This window comes from Entelurus aequoreus, linkage group LG02, assembly GCF_033978785.1.
Source record: "Entelurus aequoreus isolate RoL-2023_Sb linkage group LG02, RoL_Eaeq_v1.1, whole genome shotgun sequence".
NCBI lineage: Eukaryota > Metazoa > Chordata > Actinopteri > Syngnathiformes > Syngnathidae > Entelurus > Entelurus aequoreus.
The window spans coordinates 64,544,383-64,560,244 of record NC_084732.1 but is presented as its reverse complement, the minus strand read 5'-3'; the positions used below and the strand labels follow the sequence as shown (position 1 = coordinate 64,560,244).

General features: G+C 39.9%; 3 protein-coding genes across 3 annotated transcripts in view; 1 reads left to right on the top strand and 2 right to left on the bottom strand.

The window, feature by feature from the left end:
- The window catches only part of otog (otogelin), a 176,810-nt gene extending 176,473 nt beyond the window's left edge, over nt 1-337 (bottom strand). Inside the window, exon 1 of the mRNA XM_062030540.1 lies at nt 169-337. The gene's annotated coding sequence lies outside the window, so the exon portion shown is untranslated. The remainder of the gene's footprint in view (nt 1-168) is intronic.
- On the top strand, nt 7-11,026 carry LOC133638149 (coxsackievirus and adenovirus receptor homolog). The gene is made up of 3 exons (XM_062030548.1): nt 7-12; nt 9,290-10,229; nt 10,308-11,026. Exons 2-3 carry the CDS (start codon nt 9,312-9,314, stop codon nt 10,344-10,346), a joined length of 957 nt encoding a protein of 318 aa, XP_061886532.1. The 5' UTR covers nt 7-12; nt 9,290-9,311; the 3' UTR covers nt 10,347-11,026.
- Nucleotides 11,027-11,948: 922 nt separating this feature from the next.
- Nucleotides 11,949-13,740, bottom strand: LOC133664102 (zinc finger BED domain-containing protein 4-like). The gene is made up of 2 exons (XM_062068716.1): nt 12,576-13,740; nt 11,949-12,418 (listed from the first exon to the last, which is right to left on the bottom strand). Exons 1-2 carry the CDS (start codon nt 13,600-13,602, stop codon nt 12,018-12,020), a joined length of 1,428 nt encoding a protein of 475 aa, XP_061924700.1. The 5' UTR covers nt 13,603-13,740; the 3' UTR covers nt 11,949-12,017.
- Between the last annotated feature and the right edge of the window lie 2,122 nt (nt 13,741-15,862).

Below are 15,862 nucleotides of genomic sequence, written 5' to 3'. Positions count from 1 at the left end.
TGGGTTTCAAAGGTGAGTGATCGGTCACGCTGGCATCCATTGGATAAGCCTGCGGTGAACTGTTGTGAAGCTGTTTATTACACTTATTTTCCAGATAATTTCCTATTATCACGGTCATAAACATACGTCACAAAGTGCTCCTTTGGTAGATCAATACGAAACGCTTACCTTTGTCTCTAAATACGGGACGATTTATTTTTCAAGAGATGGTTGGGTTGTGCATTATTCACGGAAAGTCACAGCGTATAGTTTATCCGCCATGGTGCGTTTGCTTGCAACTCGGAAATAGGAGTCCCAATTTTTTAAAATGAATTTAACGTTAACCAACTGCGGAATTACAGGCTCGAAAGTGCTGAGGTTAAAAAGTACCATTTAAGTTTCAAGATCGGACAGTTAGTTTCATCAGCATGAACGGAATGGCCGGATAAGGGATGGATCAAAGGTGTGACATGAACCTCTTTGATAACTTGATTTAAACCGTTGGACAGTTGAGGCAGGCTTTTACTTCATCACTGAACATCGGCAGGTAAAGTAATCCCTTTTTATGCAGAATGCAAAAAAATATTTTAGAACCAGGGTGTACAACATTTTTACAGCTCTTCTAACTTCATATTCTGAAAATAAAATAGTGATAATTTATAGTCAGCCAAAATAGACTTATTTGACATATGGGTCGTTTTTTTTATAGGGTGCCATTTGGACTTCATAACTTGTAAAAAATAAATAGTTGATTTACCAATATTTTTATGTTCTATTGTATACATGACATATGTAACTTGCTGAAAAACATATTGGTCGAACTCAGGCACCTAAATCATAGTTCTGCACTAAAACACACTACCACTCCTTCCACTGGGGCCTATAGTGATCACAGAGATTCATTGTTTTTGTGTCAATCCATATTTTAGTTTTTTAGAAAAATCTCACTTAGTATACCTTTAATGTACAATAATATACATATTAGTGTTTGCAAAATCTCCATTGTTAAATTAACAACCACAGTGTTAATTTTAACACCAGCAAAGTGTCTATATGCATCCACACTGTAGTGTGTTAAAATACAATTAACACCGAAAGGTGTCTAGATTTAACACCACATTTAAGCTGATTTAACACCCGGCATTGTAACACTAAAACGTTATATTTACACTAAAATTAATTATAATCAAATTTAGTTTAAATTTCAAATGAATGATTGCTGTAGGGTGGATTTGAACCGGAATCTCCCACATGCCAACCTGCATCCTTATCCGTTATACTATGCTGCTTCTGCTGTGAATTGGTGAGAGAACATGCTGAATTTACCACTGAAATCGTAACACTTCACACTGAAAAGCATTAACACTGTACCTTTAACACCAATGTATTTGCTGTATATGATATTTTGCAACAGCAGTGATGATTAACCAAGAATTATGAAAGAAACTGCTGTTGAATGCATAATAGCACTACATATACATTGTGATAAGTCAACATTACTATATACATGTCCACTCTGTTAGGTTGATGTCCACCGTGTTAGTTGAATGAGGCTAACACGGTGGACACTAACACGGTGGACATTTTGAGCTAAAGTTAGCCTTCAGCCTGCCTGTGTTAACATAACAGCTAGCATGGACTTGAATAATTGATAAGAAATCTATAATTTCACACAAACATGTTTTGAAAAATTTCAATTTGATTGATCTCCTTATTATTTAGGCCTAACAGAGTGGACACGTTATGTTCAACCACATTAAATTCACTTCATAAAAACATCAACATCAGATAGTAAGAGAGCTAAAAAACCACACAGCTTACCAGAGTTGAGTTTCCCGCCACTGGTGTGATGTTACCTGATGAGAATGATGTCACTGACAAATGTGGTTGTTTTCTTAAAGGGACAGTAACGCAACTTAACAGAGTGGACAGCGACCACAGGGACAGACATAGAACCTTATTTTTTTGTAATTCTTTTTACGATTTTGATAATATACACCATATGACTAAAGAGAGCTTGTCTATGATAATTATATCATAACAAAAAAAAATTAAAAATATATGTTTTTATTTGTTATTTTCTAGATTAAAGTTGAATAAACAGCACCAGGGACATGGCAAAATCGCATAATAGAACTTTAACAAAAGCTTTAAAAAATATATATTCTAATGTTTGAAGCCCATATCACTGTATTTATGATAGACAACAATTTACCATACACAAAGAAACTAATGGAATGAGCAATTGTAAATATTTTGAGAAAATATGACATGATTTATACTGGGGACGCAAAAGGCACCATATAAAAAAAATGACCCATATATTGTTAAATGTTACAGACCAGATGACAACATTGAGTTGAGTTGAGTTGAGTTTGAGTTTATTTTGAACATGCACGCATACAACATGATACATCACAATTTCCAGTTTCTCTTTTCAACATGTTCGAAAAGGAGTAGGAATAAGCAGAGTTTATTTAATCCTACCCCTTTTCTTTTACATAACAGTTGCTAAAACTTTTGTGCACTTCCTGTTCTCAATTTATTCACAATATACTCCATAAGTAATCACAATAATAAATAAATAATAATTGGTGAAGTAAGTTATATTTCATATGATGAGATAAGTAAGATTATTTTGAGAATGAAAGAATGGATGGATGAAATAAATTCAGAATGTTTATCATGGTTCTTCTTCTTTGTACTTTGTTTGAAGAGTTTCTTGAAGTGGATCATATTAGTACATTGTTTGATTGCTTTGCTTAATCCCTTCCATAATTCCACATACAGATATACTAAAGGTCTTAAGTGTTGTACGTGCATACAAATGCTTTAAATTACATTTTCCTACATTGATAGTTATCAAAAATAATCAAGATGCTACTAATGCACATCCTGACAATGTATGTTTATTACCTTTGTTTGGTATGAAGAAGGTAGTTCTACAGATAGGAAAGAAGGGTGGGATAGTATAAATCCCACAATGGGAGAATTATGTGGCTGCAGTGCATGTTCACCTTGTGTGGTGTTCGGGTCTGTAGGACCCGTTTTCGATTTTTATTAAAAGAAAAATGATACAATTAATTAATTTTTCAAACTGAGACTCACTGGCTTATAATTTGGCTCATTTTCTGTGAAGAACATATATCAGAATACATATTTAAAGGCCTACTGAAATGATTTTTTTTTATTCAAACGGGAATAGCAGATCCATTCTATGTGTCATACTTGATCATTTCGCGATATTGCCATATTTTTGCTGAAAGGATTTAGTAGAGAAAATCGACAATAAAGTTTGCAACTTTTGCTCGCTGATAAAAAAAAAGCCTTGCCTGTACCGGAAGTAGCGTGACGTCACAGGAGCTAGTATTGCTCACAATTCCCCATTGTTTACAATGGAGCGAGAGAGATTCGGACCGAGAAAGTGATGATTACCCCATTAATTTGAGCGAGGATGAAAGATTCGTAGATGAGGAACGTTACAGTGAACGACTTGAGAGGCAGTGATGGACGTATCTTTTTTCGCTCTGACCGTAACTTAGGTACAAGCTGGCTCATTGGATTCCACACTCTCCTTTTTATATTGTGGATCACGGATTTGTATTTTAAACCACCTCGGATACTATATCCTCTTGAAAATGAGAGTCGAGAACGCGAAATGGACATTCAGTGCCTTTTATCTCCAAGACAATACATCGGTGACACACTTAGCTACTGAGCTAGCGCGATAGCATCGTTCTCAAATGAAGATAGAAACAAAATAAATAAACCTCTGACTGGAAGGATAGATAGAAAATCAACAATACTATTAAACCGTGGACATGTAAATACACGATTAATGATTTCCAGGCTGGTGAAGGTTAACAATGCTGTGCTAACGATGCCATTGAAGCTAACTTAGCAACCAGACCTCACAGAACTATGTACTCTCTCCTTTTTCTATTGTGAATCACGGATTTGTATTTTAAACCACCTCGGATACTATATCCTCTTGAAAATGAGAGTCAAGCACGCGAAATGGACATTTAAAGTGACTTATCTCCAAGACAATACATCGGTGACACACTTAGCTACTGAGCTAGCGCGTAGCATCGTTCTCAAACGAAGATAGAAACCCATCAACAGCCGTGCTCACCTGCATTCCAGCGATCAACGGCACGACGAAGGACTTCATCCGTGGGTTTGGCGGCAAGCATCGGCTAGGCGTAGTAAGTAGTCCTTGTTGTGTTGCTGTAAGTATTGTAATGCCCCGCAGTGGAGAAGGAGTCACACAGACGAGGAAGCGCTGCTCAATCGCTTTATTAAAAAGCGGTAACTGGTTGTAGTTCAAAAAGTAACGCACACACATACACGAGCTGCTGTTAGCCAAAACTCACGCTCACACACACAAGTTCTCCGCCAACTCACTCGCGCATGCGCGTTCCCCAAACCCTTAAAGACAGTACACTAATGCAAATATCACAGATATTACAGTATTGTACTTAGCCGCTAAGACACCGATCGATCCCACCTACAACGTTTTTCTTTGCAGTCTCCATTGTTCATTAAACAAATTGCAAAAGATTCACCAACACAGATGTCCAGAATAATGTGGAATTTTGTCGAAGAAAACAAGAGGCTTTTCTATCGGGTCCGATGGGGTCCAACCACTTCCGTTGCTTTTGTGACATCACGCGCATAAATCATATCCAAAGGAGTTTTTCAACCGGAAGTGTGGCGGGAATTTTAAAATTGCACTTTATAAGTTAACCCGGCCGTATTGGCATGTGTTGCAATGTTAAGATTTCATCATTGATATATAAACTATCAGACTATGTGGTTGGTAGTAGTGGGTTTCAGTAGGCCTTTAATGAACACACTCCATACACTCCCCCTACACATTTCTATTACATATAAGATGTCCGGGTCCACTGGTGTATGTTTATTGGGATAAGGTAAACATCTGTTCATATTGTTGTTACTCAGCCAGTGCTTGTGGGTCTGATGGACCCGTTGCATTTTGTGGCTTTTAATGCCTCACAATCAACAGATGTTTACCTTATCCCAATCTGTTCAGTATTTTAACATAAAAGTTAGGGATGTCCGATAATGGCTTTTTGCCGATATCCGATATTCCGATATTGTCCAACTCTTTAATTACTGATACCGATATCAACCGATACCGATATCAACCGATATATACAGTCGTGGAATTAACACATTATTATGTCTAATTTGGACAACCAGTTTGAAAAAAAATTATAAAATAAAATAAGATCAATAAATTAAAAACATTTTCTTGAATAAAAAAGAAAGTAAAACAATATAAAAACAGTTACATAGAAACTAGTAATTAATGAAAATGAGTAACATTAACGGTTAAAGGTTAGTACTATTAGTGGACCAGCAGCACGCACAATCATGTGTGCTTACGGACTGTATCCCTGCAGACTGTATTGATATATATTGATATAAAATGTAGGAACCAGAATATTAATAACAGAAAGAAACAACCCTTTTGTGCGAATGAGGATGGAGGTTTTTTGGGTTGGTGCATTAATTGTAAGTGTATCTTGTGTTTTTTATGTTGATTTAATTTAAAAAAAAAAAAAAAACGATACCGATAATTTAAAAAACGATACCGATAATTTCCGATATTACATTTTAACGCATTTATCGGCCGATAATATCGGCAGGCCGATATTATCGGACATCCCTAATAAAAGTGTCAGACCCACAAACACTGGCTGAGTAACAACAATATGAACATTACACAAGGGTTTAAACATATGAAAACAAAAGGGAAACACTATAAAGAAAGGACATAAAATACATTAAGAGAGCACATAGTGTTGTATGCTGGAATGTTGTGGTGTTTTCGATTCCAAAGATGCAGAGGACAGCAGGCAACAGGTACAGGAGAGTTTAATTCCAAAGATTACTGCATACATGCACTCGTGAAGTATAGCCGACTCACGACTCTCAACACAACATTAAACAAATAAAACGTAGCTCGTAGTGTATAACTAAACATAACAGTGTAATGAACAATGGTCCATGTGACGGTGGGACGGGTCTAAAAAAGTTAAGTTAAAGTTAAAGTACCAATTATTGTCACACACACACACAAGGTGTGGCGAAAAAAATTTCTCTGCATTTGACCCATCCCCCTTGATCACCCCTGGGAGGTGAGGGGAGCAGTGAGCAGCAGCAGTGGCCACGCCCAGGAATCATTTTTGATGATTTAACCCCCAATTCCAACCCTTGATGCTGAGTGTCAAGCAGGGAGGTAATGGGTCCCATTTTTATAGTCTTTGGTATGACTCGGCCGGGGTTTGAACTCACAACCGACCGATCTCAGGGCGGACACTCCAACCACTAGGCCACTGAGTATGTGATTAGGGTGGGTGACCAGTGTGAGTCCTAATTACCCAAACAGAAGCCGGTGTGTATACTCAATGCGCCTAGCAGCAAGAAAACATAAACAATGGAGGAAAGGAGCATTGAGAACATAACAGAACTAAGGAGAATAATATTAGACACAAACACAGAATATGACCTGGAGTGACAGGTCATAACACAGAGCTGATGCGACCGGCTGCCACTTCAGCGGCACCATTTCTACATACAGCAACAAAAGTAAATCGCAACGAAAAACCAAAAGTTAGCAAGAAATAATAAATTTTGTGCATATATGATTGCACCATGTATGACCCACTTCCTGGGAAACTTATCAAGGAACTGTTTGTATTATTAGGTCCATCAGTGCTAAAAATTATAAACTTATCACTTTCCTCCGGCACTGTTCCCCTAGCATTCAAAAAAGCGGTTATTCATCCTCTGTTCAAAAGACCTAACCTCGATCCCGACCTCATGTTAAACTACCGGCCGGTGTCCCACCTTCCGTTTATTTCGAAAATTGTCGAAAAAATTGTTGTACAGCAGCTAAATGAACACTTAGCGTCTAACAATCTCTGTGAACCCTTTCAATCCGGTTTCAGGGCAATTCACTCTATGGAGACAGCCCTCGCAAAAATGACTAATGATCTATTGCTAACGATGGATTCTGATGCGTCATCCATGTTGCTGCTTCTTGATCTTAGCGCTGCTTTCGATACCGTCGATCATAATATTTTATTAGAGCGTATCAAAACACGTGTTGGCATGTCAGACTTAGCCTTGTCTTGGTTTAACTCTTATCTTACTGACAGGATGCAGTGCGTCTCCCATAACAATGTGACCTCGGACTATGTTAAGGTAACGTGCGGAGTTCCCCAGGGTTCGGTTCTTGGCCCTGCACTCTTCAGTATTTACATCCTGCCGCTAGGTGATATCATACGCAAATACGGTGTTAGCTTTCACTGTTATGCTGATGACACCCAACTAACTCTACATGCCCCTAAAGCTGACCAACACGCCGGATTGTAGTCAGCTGGAGGCGTGTCTTAATGAAATTAAACAATGGATGTCCGCTAACTTTTTGCAACTCAACGCTAAGAAAACAGAAATGCTGATTATCGGTCCTGCTAGACACCGACATTTATTTAATAATACTACCTTAACATTTGACAACCAAACAATTACACAAGGCGACTCGGTAAAGAATCTGGGTGTTATCTTCGACCCAACTCTCTCGTTTGAGTCACACATTAAGAGTGTTACAAAAACGGCCTTATTTCATCGCCGTAATGTCGCTAAAATTCGTTCCATTTTGTCCACTAGCGATGCTGAGATCATTATTCATGCGTTCGTTACGTCTCGTCTTGATTACTGTAACGTATTATTTTCGGGTCTCCCTAAGTCTAGCATTAAAAGATTACAGTTGGTACAAAATGCGGCTGCTAGACTTTTGACAAGAACAAGAAAGTTTGATCATATTACGCCTATACTGGCTAACCTGCACTGGCTTCCTGTGCACTGAAAGATGTGACTTTAAGGTTTTACTGCTTACATATAAAATACTACACGGTCTAGCTCCAGCCTATCTTGCTGATTGTATTGTACCATATGTCCCGGCAAGAAATCTGCGTTCAAAGAACTCTGGTTTATTAGTGATTCCCAGAGCCCAAAAAAAGACAGACAGACGCTGTTTTCATTACTATAGGCAGAGAAAATTAAATAACATTATAGGGGTGGGCCAAAGAAAAGGCACACTAAAATAAATACATACAGTGGGGTGTGGGGACCCCCATAGGGAGTTGTAGGATGTCCCCTGCTAAATGACAGTTAATAGTAACTAATGGACACTTATTGGAGCCATTTGGTTCCATATGTACAGCCTCAGTTACATTAACAATATTACCTAACGTTGGGGGGCAATTTGACTCTGTTCCACAGTCAGGAAAATATGCTTACTTTAAATATGTTCTTTTATTGATTTTCGTTCATGTAAAGATGGAGTTTGTTAAAGGGGAAGTGCACTTTTTGGGGGGATTTTGCCTATTGTTCATAATCATTATGAAAGACATGACGACAGATGTATTTTTTTTTTTAAATGTATTCTAAATATTAAATACAAGCGATCAAAAGTCTGCTTAAGGAGCCTAAGGGAGCCGCTCTATTCTGCCTATAAAGCCCTTGAAAAACTAAACACGGACAGACAAAGGGCATGTTTCTATAGCTAGTGTTTATTTTAATATTTTAATAATCAAACTGAGCATTTTATCTCTTGTTTGGTGGAAAGTTGTACAGTAAGTTATATATTTATGTAATGTAACTTTAATGTAGTAAGCTCCTTTTGCCGTGTAGCTTGCTACAATTCTCTGGGGATAGCTTCCCCTGTAGCCTAGCTACAGGGGAGTAACTTGTACCTTAGCTTCCAAGTAGCTTGCTCATAACTGGATATACTGTACTCTTCAATTTAAATAATAAATGTTGTTCACTGACTGTTGAACAATGTCAAGCGTTTCCCACAAGACTGCAATCTTATCTGGGGTTTTGGGTTTGCGGTTTGGGTAATTTATATCAACGTCTATTTTTCACGATTTTCCATGACACATGTAAGCAAAAAAAACATGAAAAACAACACATGTTAAGAAATATATATTTACTTGAATTTTTTTATGACACAAGCATGTGAGTGCTTTTGGAGTGGGGCACGGGGAGCACAGCAGAACCCACTACTTGTTAAAAGCGATACATCCTTTTTAGGGATGTGACACTGGTGAACGAGTCAAGTCTTTTGAGCGGCTCTTTTAAGTGAATGACGAGAACCGATTCACCCCTGGTCTAGAGAGTAAAGCCTGAAATGTACTTGCTGATGTACACACAAGTGAAATACTTGAGCTGGTGGAGACACAAAAGACAATAAAAAAATGTTTTTGTTTTACAGCAAGTTCCTGTCCAACAGTCCAATGATGACGTCTCGACCTCCAGTCTTAGCTGTGCTGCGCTCTTTCATCATGCTGCTGACATTTTGCAGCCCAGGCCCAGCTTGCGCTCTTAAAATCAGCTCCGACATGACGTCCTACCATGCGGCCCAGGAATCAAGCGTCACCCTTCACTGCGAGTACACATATTCCTCTGTGGACAAGCACAACACTGAGGTGGAGTGGACCAAGTTGACCCCACACAGAAATTACGACAGGCCCGCTATTTGGTTTACCGGAGGCCGGCTGTATAACGATCTGTACCAACCGATGAAGGGCCGGGTCCACTTCGCTTCTCCCGACCCCCGTAACGGAGATGCCTCCATGACCATCAGTAACCTGCGTCTTTCAGATGCAGGGACCTACCGGTGCATGGTGAAAAAGCTACCTGGACTCGACATTAAGAACGTCTTCCTGACAGTCGTAGAGAAGCCAAGCAAGCCAACATCTGCGGTGGAAGTGGAGCCTGTGGCAGGAAAAGCGGCGGAACCAGCTCATGGAACCAAAGCTACAGAAGCGACAGTAACGACTGCCACGCTTCTGTCCCTTCTTGCGGCAGCCAAGAGCGATGGAGGTGAAGCTACAGAGGCGACCGTGACGACCGCCACGCGTCTGCCTCTTCCTGTGGCAAAAAATGTGGCAGCCACAGGCAACGGCGCTAAAGCTTTGGAAGCATGTGTGGCGACCGCGACCTTGAGCGATGGATATATAATTACCACAGTGGCCGTGACGACTGGCGTGTTTCTGTTTATCGTTGCCTGTGTTCTCGCTGTCATCTGGTGCTGTCGCAGAAGAAATCGTGCAGAGCGGCGGCGTGTGAGGGAGATGGTGCAAGTGGAGGCCCATCCTAAATTGTGGGTTTCCCCAGACACTAACGACATGCTGCCTCTGCCTTCAGACGAGGTGATTGACACGTTTTTGACATGCAGCATTTGACGTGTCTGCCATCATATTCTAATTATTGAATGTTTGCTCCTACAGGTGCACTTTATTGTCCTTAATGAGGTGTCCAGTCTTTGAAGATGACCAGGACATCCCGCTGCAACATCATCCATTTTTTATTACCAGTGGTTCTCAAACTTTTTTCACTAAGTACCATCTTAGAAAACACTTGGCTCTCCAAGTACCACCATAATGACCAATATTAAAATACAATAGCGTAGTAGGCATAAGTATTCAATAAAATCAAGACACAGGTTTTATATAACAAGTGTATTTAATATTTTTGGCCACTGTAACTACACACAATGCTCAAGCATTGAAACAAAGATGTACATATTTACAGACTTACTTGGCATACAGTACCACTAGATGGAGACTGCGTACCACTCCATCTTGGTACCACAGTGTGAGAATCACTATTCTATACTGTTTGTGATGCAACGTAACTTTAGGACAATTTGTTGTTGAGCACATCACCTCCATCTTTGGTTCACATTATATATGAAATATTTGAGTAGTCTTTTCAGACTTCCTAGATCTCCAATTGAGTGTACAGACTTTATCAAATGACCCCGACAGGGACAAGCGGTAGAAAATGGATGGAATTGTCCCGTTACTTTGTTGTTATTATTTTTTTAAACTTTTGTGGCCTTTCTGTACTGTTTGTTCCAGGCATTTCATTAATCTTTCTGTGTGGTTTCAAGTTTACAAGGAACTTTTTTTGCTCTCTCAATGCTATTTATACATTTATTTTGATAAACACCTGACTTCAATAAAGTTGTTTTGTACACTTTTGGCCATATTGGATCAGATGCTCTTTACAAAATGGACATTACACGTTGATTATATACAGGTACTGTATATACATGTGTAATACGGTGGCGACTTCCAAGGTCCTGGGTTCCATCCCCGGGCTCGTGGTCTTTCTGTCTGCAGTTTGCATGTTCTCCCCGTGACTGCGTGGGTTCTCTCCGGGTACTCCGGCTTCCTCCCACCTCCAAAAACATGCACCTGGGGATAGGTTGATTGGCAACACTAAATTGTCCCTAGTGTGTGAATGTGAGTGTGAATGTTGTCTGTCTATCTGTGTTGGCCCTGCGATGAGGTGGCGACTTGTCCAGGGTGTACCCCGCCTTCTGCCCGAGTGCAGCTGGGATAGGCTCCAGCACCCCCACAACCCCGAGAGGGACAAGCGGTAGAAAATGGATGGAAAAAGAGGTCATATTGTAATTCTTTTTTACATTTTAAAATACTTCCGTGTGGTCTACATAACATGTAATGATGGTTCTTGGCTCAAAATTTTGCACGAATTATGTTTTACAGCAGAGGTGGGACCAAGTCATTGTTTTGCAAGTCACAAGTAAGTCTCAAGTCTTTGCCCTCAAGTCCGAGTCAAGACAGGCAAGTCCAAAGTCAAGACTGGAAAGTCTCAAGTCAAGTCCCAAGTCCTGCATTTTGAGTTTCGAGTCCTTTCAAGTCCTTTTAACCACAGACTAATATATTAACACAGATTGTGTATGCTTTTCAAACGCTGTATTTATTAAAACAAGTGCATTTTAAATTGCAGGAAAGAAAATTGTGCTCACATTGCACTTTATAATAGCACTATTAACCAGTCATTTTAAACATTTGACTCATTCCTTTACAGAATTAACACATTTGAAAAATAAAGTGCAACTGTACTTATTTGTACAAAAGTGTTAACATTGAAAAAACATGACATATAACATAACAAAAAGGTTGTACTTTTTATATGTCAGGGCCATATGCTGCATTGCATTTGCAAAAGACCAAATTGGCCAAGAGTCTGTCAGTCATTTGTGCACGATGGGGGCGTAGTATGATGCCACCATGGCTGAAAACTCGCTCCACTGGAGCACTGGAGGCAGGCACTGCCAAGACTCTCATGGCCACTCGGAACAGTGAAGGAAGAGTCTTCATGTTCAATGCCCAGAACAAAAGGGCATTCTGTCCTTCAGCTATGTCAAGGTAGTGACTTAGCTGTAGTGCTGGAGTAGTCCCAACATCCTTCTTCTGTCTCTTGTGGTAAGCAGCAAACAGCCCTTCTCCTTCTCCAAGGTCCCCTTGCTCTTTTTCATCAACAAGAGGCGCAGGTTGCTCAGTCTCTGCAGCATCTTGCAGGATCAATTCTGGTAAACATGTAAAAACAATAGCAGAAACAAGAGACCTTATCATTACCATTTGTGTTGGTGATGCAGTGTGCTAGACTGAAATACTTAGTTATTACTGCAGTCAGTTAGATCAGATTATGAGGGGGAAAGTTACATTAGACTCAGTTACATTTACCTTTAACCTGTTGTGCCACCTCTGCCTTGACGTCACGACTGACCAGCACATGGGGCTCCACCCACAACAGAGAAAAGGCTGGATCCAAGACAGCTGCTTTGAGGTAGACTGGATCTGAAAAGGGAGCAGTGATCCCATCTTGTGTCCTGGCCATTTTCACATTGATGAAGATTCCAAGAAATCTTTTGTTCAGGGATGTCTGGAGACTTCTGACCAGGCCGCTCAGAAAACAGACCTGAGGCTTCAGTTTCTCAAGGTGGTGGTTGAGGGACAAGATGGATGGAACAACAGCACTGATTGTGATGACCTTCTCCCCCTGTGTCAAATCAGTTGCTTCTCCAAATGGTTTCAAGATGTCCACCAAATCTTTCAACAGATTCCACTCCTGTGCTGTGAATGACAACTCCCTGTGCCCAGCCTTTTCTAGAACAGCACAGAGCCTTACATGATTGCACTGGAGAACAGCCTTCGCTTGCCTCAGTGTTGAGTTCCATCTTGTGTTGACTGCAGCAGGGATGCCTTTCTGTTCCCCAAATTCAGCATCAAACACATCTTTGAATGTTGTGCTTGTGTGCAGCAGTGAGCTGAGTTTAGATAACTTCGAAAGAGAAGGAGATACCACTTTTGTTTCTTTCAAACCATCTCCCACCACCAGCTGAAGAGTGTGTGCAAAACACTGCAAGCGCTTTTTCTTTGCCATAGCAACATCTACCGTTTGCTGATCTTCCACGGTTAAATCACACCAGAGCTCAGGGTCATCCAGATGATCTCCATCATCGTCATCCTCTTGTTCACTGGGGAAGCACACAGTGAATGCTTTTGGCATGTTAGCAGCATTGTCACTAATAATGTAGTCCAGTTTAGCTTTAATGTTGTATTCATCACATATAGCCTCAAATTTGTCACAGATTCGTTCAGCTGTATGTGAGCCTTTGAAGCGCTCACAAGCCAAGAGATTGGACTTGAGCTGTATCCGCTCTGCCTCTTTGTCCATCCAGTGCACAGTGACACCAAGGAATCCCCTCATCTTTCGGTCAGACCAAATGTCGACAGTCACTGAAACATGGTCAGTGTGGCTCAATTGAGTTTTTAATTTTGATCGTCTTTCTTCAGTGAGGTTCTCTGTTTTTGATGTCAGTGTTCTGCGACACACTGGGGTGTACTTGCTGTCAAGTACTGTCAGAAAGTGGCAAAAACTCTTGTAGGGGCAAGCTGCAATCAATAATCAAGTCAGACAGTATTGCATTGGTGATAGCTTTCTGCTGTGGATGAGTCATACTGTAATGCCCGACACGATTGTCCAGGAACTGCGAGATTGAAGGCTGTTGTGGTCCATTTGTGATGCTTTTGTTCATCAGGTATTCTTGAAATCTGTAAGCATATTAAACAGATGTCAGAAAATCCCTTATAGCCACATATGAAAAGTATTGAAACTACTCTTTATTACTCATATTATTAATATCAATCTTAACAGTGTGTGTGTGTGGTAAACATTAGGTTACAGTTGATGCACTAGTCATGTATTTTAAAACTTATTTCGAGTTGAAGGGATAGTTCGGGATTTGTGAAGTGGGGTTGTATGAGGGACTACACGGAAAATGGCGGGCAACCCACTCACAATAGAGAGAAGTAGACAGGCTACCAGCACACGACTTAGGCTTTACATTGCTGTGGATGGGGTCAGCAGCTATTGATTGATTTAAACTTTTATTAGTAGATTGCACAGTACAGTACATATTCCGTACAATTGACCACTAAATGGTAACACCCGAATACGTTTTTCAACTGGTTAAGTCGGGGTCCACGTTAATCAATTCATGGTACAAATATATACTATCAGCATAATACAGTCATCACACAAGTTAATAATTGCACTATATACATTGAATTATTTACATTATGTAAATTTGTATTTTATTTTTATTTTTTTGTCATTAAAAAATACAATCATGTGTGCTTACGGACTGTATCCCTGCAGACTGTATTGATCTATATTGATGTAAAATGTAGGAACCAGAAATATTAATAACAGAAATAAACAAACCTTTTGTGCGAATGAGTGTGAATGATTGTGCCAATGAGTATAAATGGGGGAGGGAGGTTTTTTGGGTTGGTGCACTAATTGTAAGTGTATCTTGTGTTTTTTTATGTAGATTTTATTTTATTTTTTTTTTAACTTTTTTTTTTATTTTATTTTTTTCTTGTGCGGCCCGGTACCAATCGATCCACGGACCGGTACCGGGCCGCGGCCCGGTGGTTGGGGACCACTGAGGTAAACAACCAGCAGTATGTCGGAAAGCTAGCTAAAACGGTACACATATTCATAATATAGTATACATTTTAACTGACCTTTATTTTACTATTTTTGACTTTTTTTAGGTGGCTAAAATACGCGGTGCTGCTGACCGCCGTCTAACGTTACGTTACTTTGTGTGATATATTGACTAACGTAACCCTGCTTAAAAAAATCACTGAACAAAAAGTATGAATAAGGTAGTGAACTACAACAGATTCCCGTGTTTGCAATAACGTTATAACGTTAGCAGTGAGTTTACAGCCTCACTGATTTAACTACACAGCAAATAAAAGTCACGTTACTTAGCCAATGAACGTTAGCTTACATTCAAAACTCACCGTTCTTTGTGCAACTTCAAATGTCGGACGAAGTTGGAAGTTGTTGCCTCTCCATCAGTAATTTTCTAACCGCATGTGTTGCATTCTGCAAACCGTTTTGTGTTGACCACCTCGTAATTTTTATACCCAAACGAAATTATTTTAGGTATCATTTTTTGTTCACTGGCGTGTGGTTTGGACATTTCTTCTTCATCGGTTTTCCTGCAATTTGATCGGATGAATGCTGTGGGACGAAAACAACGTAGATCAAATTTGATTGGCTATTGTACTGCGAGCACACACGCTTGACACGCAGCACACACGCTGACACACGCAACGCTGATAGACAAGTACACAATGAAAAATACGAAGCGCTCCCGAATAACTTTTTAATCTTTGGGTATCGGGGAAAGTAGCAAGTCATGTCAAGTCATGTCAAGTCAAAAAGCTCAAGTCCAAGTGAAGTCACAAGTCAATGATGTTAAAGTCTAAGTCGAGTTGCAAGTCTTTTTACATTTTGTCAAGTCGAGTCTAAAGTCATCAAATTCATGACTCGAGTCTGACTCGAGTCCAAGTCATGTGACTCGAGTCCACACCTCTGTTTTACAGACCATCGTAATCGAATCGTGATGATTCCCACCTCTATAAACACATGGGTACTTTATCATATATGC

Excerpts from the sequence above, each read along its gene's own strand:
- LOC133638149 (XM_062030548.1), top strand. The coding sequence starts at position 9,312 with ATGATGACGTCTCGACCTCCAGTCTTAGCTGTGCTGCGCTCTTTCATC. Across the intron at positions 10,230-10,307 it reads TGCCTCTGCCTTCAGACGAG|GTGCACTTTATTGTCCTTAA; the intron begins GTGATTGACACG and ends TTGCTCCTACAG.
- LOC133664102 (XM_062068716.1), bottom strand. The coding sequence starts at position 13,602 with ATGAGGGGATTCCTTGGTGTCACTGTGCACTGGATGGACAAAGAGGCA. Across the intron at positions 12,419-12,575 it reads GGTGGCACAACAGGTTAAAG|AATTGATCCTGCAAGATGCT; the intron begins GTAAATGTAACT and ends CATGTTTACCAG.